Source organism: Monodon monoceros, unplaced genomic scaffold (assembly GCF_005190385.1).
Source record: "Monodon monoceros isolate NGI ecotype Baffin Bay Population unplaced genomic scaffold, NGI_Narwhal_1 Super_Scaffold_21, whole genome shotgun sequence".
In the NCBI taxonomy this organism is placed as follows: domain Eukaryota; kingdom Metazoa; phylum Chordata; class Mammalia; order Artiodactyla; family Monodontidae; genus Monodon; species Monodon monoceros.
Genome location: NW_021703778.1, coordinates 73,969,078 through 73,979,503, shown reverse-complemented (window position 1 = coordinate 73,979,503; position 10,426 = coordinate 73,969,078). Strand labels below are relative to the sequence as shown.

At 47.1% G+C, this 10,426-nt stretch overlaps 1 protein-coding gene across 1 annotated transcript in view; it reads right to left on the bottom strand.

Annotated features, from left to right (window-relative positions):
* Positions 1 to 6,911: 6,911 nt before the first annotated feature.
* THSD4 (thrombospondin type 1 domain containing 4) overlaps positions 6,912 to 10,426 on the bottom strand; it is a 558,493-nt gene continuing 554,978 nt past the window's right edge. Inside the window, exon 17 of the mRNA XM_029236987.1 lies at positions 6,912 to 10,305. Within this exon, the coding sequence (XP_029092820.1) occupies positions 10,163 to 10,305 (143 nt within the window). The 3' untranslated portion in view covers positions 6,912 to 10,162. The remainder of the gene's footprint in view (positions 10,306 to 10,426) is intronic.

Sequence of the window (10,426 nt, the reverse complement as noted above, 5' to 3'; positions counted from 1 at the left end):
AAAGTCGCACTCCCTGCCCGTCTCCACCGCTGCCCCTCCACCTTCTCAGCTCGGCTGTTTGCCCCAACACACACCACCGCCTGACGTGCCGGGCACACGCGAGTTGTCTACATCCTTGTTTAGAACGTAAGCTCCGAGGGCAGTCTTCCGGCTGCGCTGCTGCGTATTCAGTGCTAGCAGAGCATCGGGCACAGGAACGAGTGCGTGAATGGTTGTCACAACTGGGGAGGCTCAAAGCCTGGTGATGCACAGTGAATCCCGAGGGAGAATGCCTGGGATCTGAGGAGACAGAGCTCAGAGGGCAGGAGCAGGCGGAGGGATCTGCGGATTTCCCTTCCCTGTGATCGGCTTTGACCGGTAGAGCGAGGCAGAGGCTGATACTGGTATCAAGTTCAAGCACATTTGATCCTTTGGGTCCCACTGCTCTTGTTCACCCTCCCACCTGGCCAGCCTCCAAACAGGGTTGACTCTGGGCTCTGAAGAACACGTTTTTGGAATCCACATATGAAAACAGGACAGAGAAGCAGAGGCGTCTCCTTGAAGCATTTTCTCTGGAGGCGGTGGTATGTGCGTGTCTGTGTGTCTGCGTCTGTGTGTGTGTCTGTGTGTGTCTCTGTGTGTGTCTGTCTTTGTGTGTCTCTGTGTGTCCCTGTGTCTGTCTTTGTGTGTGTCTGTGTGTGTCTGTGTGTGTACATATCATAGAAGTGTGCTGCCCACTGTTGTCGGGCACTCCACCTCGAGCATGAGAATCTTTGTGAGGCCACAATGATCAACAACAACATCTGTTGTAATGTGTATTACTTGCTCAGGGAGTAAGTTCTGGGTTAAGTTAGTTTTCTAGGGAGTTTTTGTCTTGCACATGGATTTATGCAGTTCTTGTGGAGAGGCAGTGCCACGCAGAGGAACAAGCACACGCTTTGAGACTAGACAGATATGTGTTCGACTTCCTCAGCCACTTAGGACCTGTGTGATCAAAATATTTCCTCATCTGGCTGAGACCTGGTTTTCCCAGCTGTATTCTCTTTGCACCTCAATTTATTTATCCATAAAATGGCCACAAAATGAAGTGTTTGCTTTGAAGGTGTTGTCTTGAAGATTAAATGATGTAAAAGGACCTGGAGGACACCTGGCACATAGTAGGTGCTCAATAAGTTAGGTTTTCCCAGCCTCAGTGATGATAAGCATCACCCAGGACTGGCTCTGGCTGCTGCCAAAAATATTAGTTTCCCTTTCCCTGTCCTCTTTTTGTACTTTATTCCCTCCAACCTTTTACTTTAGAAAATCTCAAACCTCAGAGAAGAATAATATAACGAACACTACATACCCTTCACTATATATTCACCAATATTCAGCAAAGTGCATTTTACCTTATTTGCACGTATTCTTTCTCTCTCTCCACATACACGTGCACACACACACAATTTTACTGACGACCCATGTGAAAGTAAATTGCAGACCTTGTGACCTTCATCCCTAGGACTGCCACAGTGTGCACTCCTGCCCGACCAAACCCCGCCTTCACATCCAAGAAGTTTGACGTGGATTCAGTTGTGTCATCTTAAGTACAGGCCATGTTCAAATTTTCTCTCTGCCCAAATGTTCCTGATCACTCTTATTTATTTACTCATTTATTTAATTAAAAATTTTTTTTAACATAGGTCCTTGTTGGTTATCCATTTTAAACATAGCAGTGTGTACATGTCAATCCCAAACTCCCAATCTATCCCTCCCCCCACTCTTCCCCCCTGGTGACCATAAATTCATTTTCTAAGTCTCTGTTTCTGTTGTGTAAATAAGTTCATTTGTATCTTTTTTTTTTTTTTTTTAAAGATTCTGCATATAAGCGATATCGTTGATCACTCTTTATTTGAGGGTCACTGTTGCTGAGTCTATTACAGGAACGTGTTATTTTGAACCAAGTCTGACTCGCGGGCCCTTCTCTTTCCGATCTGCTGGAAGTAGATCTTGTTGTCTGTCCCTAGAGATGCCTGGAGATGGCTGAAGACAGTTACCCCTCCAGATCCTCCCTCCCCCATCCCAGTCACCATCCCAGTCACCATCCTGATCCTCTGGGCTCTTTCCTGGTGGCCAACTGACTAAATACGATGTGTCATTCCCAGAACTGGAGACCGAGGGGTCCAGCTTGGGTCTGACCCCTGAACAGGGGCTTGTGGCCTCCCTCTCAGGGGCAGCTGTACATCTTCAAATGCAGCCTCCGCTCACACTGTCATGCTGAGCATGGGTAAACTAAACAGCACTGCACTTTCTCATCAACAGCCAAACACCCCATCCAGTCCTTGGGCAATTAATGTCATTGATTGGAATCAATGTGGAGAGAGAGACTGGAACTAATATATGCTGAGACCATGTGACACACCAGGCCCTGGGAGATGGACATGGGAAAGACACAGGCTGGCCTCTAGGGGAAGCTGACAGTAGAATCCTAGTGCCACCAAGTGTTAGCTGGACACGAAACCTCTCTGAGTCTCAACGTTCTCGTTTCTAGAAGGGGACAACATTCCAACTCCCTAGGTCTGCTGTGAAGATTTAATAAGACAGCATGTGTGAGGGTTCTCAGCCCAGTGTCTGGCACATAGTAGACATCTGATTTGGGTGTTGAAGAATAAATGGAATTTGGGGGTAACGAAAATGTTCTGGCAATGGTTGCACAACACCGTACTAAATACCACTGAATTTCACACTTTTTTATGAATTAAAAAGTTTATGAGCCATAGAAAAAAAATTGATTCCTTAAAATCAATTCTCATTAAGTTCCCTGTAAAACAGTTAGCTTACAGAAAACTTCCTTTCTCGTGAACAGAAAATCACCATGCTTTTGGTCCAAGATATGTTGGGGTTTTTTCCTTTCTTCTTCAGATGACAGATAGATGGATGTAGCTGAATCTATGAACGAGTGTACTTGCCCCAAATGTGCAACATAAATACAGAAGCGACGAACAGAAGACTCATAACCAATGCTGGAGCCGGGCCAACTTTGAGCCCCGGTGAATCCTCTGTTTAGAATCGCCACATCCCCCCAGTGCCGGCTGGGGTCGTGCGGCCTGCGCTTCTCTCCGCAGCTGGTGGTTTTCCTCTGCCAGACCGTGGATCTCGCCGCCCGGACGGCCACTGCTCTGCTGGGAGAGCGCCCTGAGGAGACCACGTTAGTGCCACTGGGGGTCGGACGGGCATGCAGAAGACGGGAGGGCGGCAGGAAGCTGAAGTGGACAGCGGGGAAGCGGTGGAGCCCAGCGGCCGGAGAGACTGATGCAGGTTCACACTTTAAAATGATGAAAACAGTGAATTTTGTTAAGTGAATTTTACCGCAATAAAAAAAAGAGTAAATGAAGATTTTCCAGGCAGAAAAGGTGGATGGGAGGGATGGGAAGCACATCTGAGGCATAATAATAATTTTCTGAGAGTTACTGCTGCTGCTGCTGCAGGGCAGCCAGCGTCAAGGACAGAGCCTGTAGGCACTCCACTAGAGACTCTCTCATCCAGGGTGACTTTCAATGGGCTTTATGACCTAAGTCATATTTCACGTTATTAGGCATCAAGATAACCCGAAAGATTTTGTCAAACACTCTGCTAAGCTCGAGCCCAAGGTAAAGTCAGCCCGAGGAGAGTTGGAAGAAGTTGTATTCCAGTTGAGAGATGGAGCCGCACGAATCAGCACAGTGGGTCCCAACACTTTCTGCCTCCTGGGGGAGGTTTAAAGAAATACCTGTAAAAGTGCAATCCTGTAAAACAAAACAAAACAAAACTGAAATCCTGTAGAAGTGCACACGCCTGAATATTTTATCTTAAGCTCCTCAGCCGAGGTTGAGGACCAGTGTACCAGCAGACTGATGTCCTGCACTCCCTGTCTTCTTAGGGGTCCAGGCACCGCCCCCAGAGCCAAAGTCCCACAGACCAACCGATCTCTAAAGGGCTCAGCTCTTCTTTTTAGAGGGCTGTGCGAAGCGACGTGAGTAGAAATGGAATAAGGCCCGAGAAAGCACAGACGTGTTAACAAAGCTGCCTTTTAAAAACCAGTTTATTGTATTTTTACAATAATAAAAATAAATTAGTCATACACAAAAATAGTTGTCATTTTTGCTGAAAAGATTATTTACTCATATAATTCGCCTCCGCCTCTTTAAGCGATAATTGACACCGTACGGGTGACTTGGGGTGGATGGGGTATTCTGTGGGTTCCTTGCTCCTGGCTATGCAGTTGACAACCCAGAGCTCCCACCCAGCAGTGTCCAGCAGGGGCCCTGGAGGCGTGGTCAAAGCAGTGACGGCATCACCTCCCTTACACCCCTCCCTGCCCTTGCCAGGGGACCCTGCCACCGTCACAGCTCTAAGCCAGCCTCCCGAACAACTTCCTGCTGGTGATTCTAAGGAACGAGGCAAGACAGAGAAGGGATGAAAAAGACCCTCCCAATTCCTTCTTCAAATGTTTGAGGATGAGGAGATGGCAGATTACATGAGCAAATATGATATTCAAGGTGGAAAGGTGGCAATCCAGAGAGACCTGTTTCAGGTATAATCCAAGGGGTAAAAACCCCTGAATGAGTCGAAAAGCAGAGTCGTTTATATTCGATCTTAAAACCCAGGAATTTGGCTAATCAGTATGCTAAATTGTAACTATGGACTTGGAATAAGACATCACGTGCAGCAACTTTCCGGGAAGCTGGGTTAGTAGTATCAAATAATTTTACACAAATGTGGATCGAATATGTAAATAAATACCTATTAGGTCCCTTTAAAATTAACATATTCTAAATAATAGAACTATTTTGGTGTAGTGACTCATTCTGCCGGTAGAGTTCAGAATACACATTTCCTATAAACATCTTGTATTTACAAAGGACAAAATAATAAGTTATAACAAAGTATATCCTTCCGTCAAACTGAATGGTGGGGATCTGGGGGTCAAGGTGGAAATTATGTAACGGAATGGCTTCTGTCTCACTGAGGCAAGGGGCTCAACGTCTGGAAGATGCTAAGAAAGCTGGCTAGAGAATCCCACCCTGTGGGGGTCACTTTTCCTCAGCAAGATGGCAGTCTCCCACTGTTACCCACCGAACAGAAAGAACCAGGAGTGTGGTTGAGAGGGGAGAGAATGACGTAGCTCCAGCAAAGGCGCAAGAAAGCAAAGTGAGTTGAGAAAGTGAGATGGTATTCAAAGGGTGCTAGTCTAGTCGAGGTTCTGCCCCCATCAAGGTGTGTGACCCTGGGCAGGGAACTAGCCATCGGGACAATTGGTTACTCATCTATGAAGCAGGACCAGACAGGGCAACTCTGACCAACTGGCTAGTGGTTCTCCGAGGTATGAGGCCACGTTCAGCCCTGGAGAGGGGTGCACCACTGGGTTCAAAACGGTAGAAATGGGAAGTACATGTACTTGCCATCCCAGACCAGGGGAATCACTAGAAGCTGTTCTACTTACAGAGTCACCAAAGTCCAGATTGGAGAGAATCTTAAAAGTCCTGTTGCCCCAGCTGCGTGCTCGAATCCTCCCTTCAGCATCCATGACAAATGGCCATTAAGCCTCTGCTGAGACCTCCAGGGATGGGTCAGTCACCACCAACCACAGAGCGCTCTACCTTCTGAAGGCTCTCACTTGTAGAAAGGTGGTTCTTCTGTAAGAAGTAAAATGTGTCTCCCTGCAGCTTTTACCTTCTGGTCCTAGGATGGCTCTCCTCCGGGCTAAACATTCTCATGAAGTCCTTTCCACTGCTTCTCAGAGCCTGCGCCCCTCATCAGGATTGGGCGTGCTCATCTGAATGTTGTACGTTACCAATATTCTTTTTAAAGTTTCCAACAATCACAAATACGGTTCACCAACATTTTCTCCTTATGTAGCCTAAATGTCGTGTGGTGTGTGTGTGTGTGGTGTGTGTGTGTGTGTGTGGTGTGTGTGTGGTGTGTGTGTGGTGTGTGTGTGTGGTGTGTGTGTGTGTGTGGTGTGTGGTGTGTGTGTGTGGTGTGTGGTGTGTGTGGTGTGTGTGTGTGTGGTGTGTGTGGTGTGTGTGTGTGGTGTGTGGTGTGTGTGTGTGTGGTGTGTGTGTGTGGTGTGTGTGTGTGTGGTGTGTGTGTGTGTGTGTGTTTGGGGGTAGTTCCATCCCACTTTCTTGACTCACATTGAACTTCATCCACTGAAACTCTTGCATCTCCCCCACCTTGTACTTGCATTGTTTTTTGTTTTAATCCAAAGGTGGGACTTTATGTTGCTTCCTGGTGAATTTTGAAGATCCCAGGTTTCGTTCTAGTCTCCCAGACTTTTTTGGTACTAGAACGTGTCATTCAAGCGTTACCTCTCCAGCTTCTTGGCATCCACCAATTTCATCAGGAAGGTGTCTAATTTCCCATCTAAGCCACGTAAAGAGTGTTTCATATGGCAGGATCAAATGTTGGCCTCCACCTGCCAGGCTGATAGAGGTTCCCTCAGGTTTGACTATTCAGCCTGTTTCAAGGAAAGTCATGTTTCTTTTTACCACTTATATTTGTGTCTTTGACATTAGAAAGCAGATATTCAAATTCTAAAGTGGCTATATTAAAGAAAAAGCCACTGGTTTAGAAAGTTACTAGTAACATCTGGGTTTCTCTCCCTGCCACACAGCTTGACAAAAAGAAATGAAGCCAGTGTCCCTCATTTTCATCCCTCTGGAAGGTCATTCTTTTTAAAGGAAAGAGTGTTGAATGCTAAACACTTTGAGGGTGAGTAAACGATACACACTCCAAGAGCCCTGGGTCAGAGAATTAAGGCAACGGGACAGATGGGGACAGTTCTGAGCGCTTCTGTCACACTGCAGCTCCTCTAGGGCGGGCACTGGCCCCGCTCATCTGGTTTCCCCACCAGCTCGCAAGCAGGGGGCACTGTACACGCCGTTAATGAAATGAACTGACGCCATCTAGTGGCCAAGTTTACAAGATTTTTTTTTTTTTTTTTTTTAAATGCCCTATTTCTTATGCTGTTCCTTTTCTAAGGGGAGAAAGGCGAGTCTACGTGAGATGGGGAGAATGGGCTGCACTGAATGGCTTTTGCCTAGGCTGCAAGGGGCACACTTTCCTTTTCTAATAAGTGATAGTAAAAAAAAAAGCAATCTATTTCTGTTTGCAGTTTTGTTGATTTTTTTGTGAGAAAAACACAGAACAGCTTTAATTTATCTAATTTCAAAATTCAGAGCAGGGACTGAGGCAATCTGGTACACAGAAAAAAAAAGCTGTATTAAAATGTAAATTTCATTTCTGCATCATAGCCAGTTAAGGGACAAGGCAGAGGACTGAGAAGTAGATGGTGGGTCATGGGAAGGAGAGGATGAGATAAGGGGACAAGAAAATGAGAAAGAGGCATCTCTGGAGGGAGAAAGGAACATTGTCACTGAAAATACTAAAGGACATTATCATGTGTGTTGTGCTAAGAACAAAGGCATTTAGACGTTGATATAAGAAACAAGGAGATTAGTAAAAATTGGATTTCCAAGTCAAGCTGATAAAACCCCTCATCTAGCAATTTATAAGCTTTCCAGACATAAATGAATTCTAAGATTAACTCAACTATTTGTTGCAAGAGAAAAAAGACCCCTAGTTTCAGTACTTCTTTCCCCTGAAGACATGGGGTTGATTTATTTGCTCCTATCCAATTCCACAACTGGCAGGATGGCCGTTCTCATGAAAGGACCACTGTCCCTTTAAAGAACTTTTACGTGACATTTAGGAGCCACAGGACACTGCTGGATGTCAAAGAGACAAAGCCGTCACTGCCCCAGCCCAGTCGTGAGAATCCTGAGTTGGAAGGACCCAGGATGCTCACCTCCCACTTGGTGGAGAAATCCCTTTTAGGCTGGAGAGCTCACTCATTAGGACACCATACCTCTGTTGCGCTGGGCAGCCTGGATGGCTAGAAGGTTTTCCCACAATCTGAGCTGAAATCAGCCTTTCTGCTCTTCCACCCATTGATCTTGCTCTGTCCTCCAGCAGGTAAAGAAAGCTTCCTCCAAAGAATCCTTCAAATAACTGGCTTGTACAGCAACATCTGAGAGCAGTTGCATAAAGGAAACCCTCCCTTGGGACAAGAAGCAAAGGCAAGTGGCGAGAGGGAAAGAGCGGGTGCTGGATGGAAACCAGCCATATGCTTGGCCTCTCTGGTCTGTCTTTGCTTGGTGGGCCCAGGAATCTGGGCCTCTGTCCTGCTGCTTATTGCATGAGTTACGTAAGGATCAGGAGAGATAGGGTGCTTTGGGGGAAATGATGGCTGGGGCTCTCCAGAAAGAGAAGGTCACCTAAAAAGGCCAAATAGAATTTCTGAAAGCTCAAGGTTAGTGGGAACCTAACGGAGTGTGCAAGACTGAGCTGGTGATACTGCTTCCAAAAGCTGCAAATCATCACCAAATTAGCAGATTTTTGGGTTAAAGGGCTCACGGGAGAAACTCAGTTGCTATGAATTTCAAAGCAAATGCTTGCTTTGAAAGGGAAATACGCCCAGGACCATAGTACTAAATAAGATAAATTTTCTATACGCTTCCAATTTGTTCAGCCTGATTATTTTTCTTAGTGGGTGTAAGAATATACATATATATATATGTATATATATACGTATATATATATATATATATACGTATATATATACGTCCCCCCTTCTTTATCCTCACTGATTTTTCAGATAGTTCATCTTTCATATGCACTGCATTCCCCTTCCAGCCACAGACCTCAGGAACTACAGAGTTATGTGAAGTGAATCAGGGAAGACCCTGCCGCTGGGGCCATCGTGGAGGAGTTCACAGCCCCTTTTCCCAGGCTGGCTGCATTAATATAGATCTTAGTGCTCACATCTGGGAGGGGGAATATGGGCTGTGAGTCATGGGGGAAGGGAGGGATGCAAAGTCACACAGAGACATCTGCAAAACAAACCAGAAAGACCCAAGGGAGACTCTTTCTAATATAAATATAGGGCTTTTGCTGGGACAGGTTGGTTAGACTTTCCACTGGGCGATGTGTGGGGAAGGACCCAGGAGAGATGGCTGAGGAAGGGGTGAGAGCCCAGGGGACAGAGCTGTGTGCTCTGGAAATCTGCTCTGGGAGACAAAAGGCCAAAGGGTCCACCATGTAGGATTCCATGGGCGGCATGTACCACTGGGGAGGGGAATCAGAATTTCAGGCAATCACCTTTCTACCCCAATGGCTTTCTTACCTCATGGCATAGTTCCATTAAGGATGGGGTTTAAGAAACTGTGCAGAGTCCTGTCACCAGGACCTATGACTTTGTGGGGGAAGGGAATAAAGAAACAGACTCCTGAAACAACTGGGCACAGGAGATAAAGACTTGACTTTTGGCCCGAGGAAAGAATTCAAAGGTCTGGGCTTTGTTTGCTGAATGGGAAACTTCTCAGCCTCTAGGTCTGAAATGAAGCCACATACTGCAGACCTAAGCCTTCTAGACAGGCCTCGACGACTGGGGTCAGGACTCAGCTCTGTCACTGAATGGGTCAATTACCTGCTAACGTGGCAGGTAGGTTACCTAAGTACAGTCTCAGTTTCCTTGTCAGTAAAATGGGGACAAGATTCATTCCCTGACTCCCATTCTGAAGCGCTGTGCTCACAGCCGCTAATGAGCTAATATCTCTGAATACACCTGCAAAACAATAAAGCTCTAAACTGGCATGAGATATTTGTGTCACAAGGCTGGAAAAGAGCCTAATGTCTTTGAGTAAAAATAGGCACAGGCGGGCTGAGGTAACAGAGGAATGCAGGCATCCTAGCAAGGCTTAGGGGGGCTCTGGGGTCAGGGGACTGTCTCCTCTGATTCTCCAAGGGGCGCTGGTATTAGAAAGGCCAGCAGCACTGGGGCTAGGCAGTGCCCAGACAGGGCCTGACTGCTGACTTAGAAAGTGCCAGGACGGGAGTCGGCCGAGAGCTGCGTGCAGTCCCCACCGCTCGGTCTGCAGAGAGCGCAGGTGCCAGGTTTCTGAAGGAGGGGTCAGCAGTTCACGGTGATGCTCAAAGGACAACTGTGGCCTTGCTCCTGGGCACCGTGTGTACACTTTATGAAGGTGGGGTGCTGACTAAGTTGGCTGGCAGCTCCACAGGCCAGGGAGCCCCCAGGAGGGGCAGCAGTCAGCCAGTCCCACTGCTCACAGACTCCCTGACCTGCCCATGGTTGTGGAGCGGGGTGTTATCTGCTCCCCAGGAAGCCCGAGTGCCTGTTGGCCACGCGCGTGCAGGAGACGCAGCAGGCGGTCTTGTAGTAGTTGTAGACGCAGAGCCTGGCCTGGACCACCACGTTGCAGTTGTAGTACCTGTCCTTGCAGCTTTCATCTGTAGCAGAGGGGAACAGAAAAGACTCTCTGAGCACAAGGGGCAGCCTGGACTTAGGGAAGAAGAAAGGGCGGTGGGTGTGGCTCTTCATCCTGGTCCTGCTGTTTATTATTGATGGGAG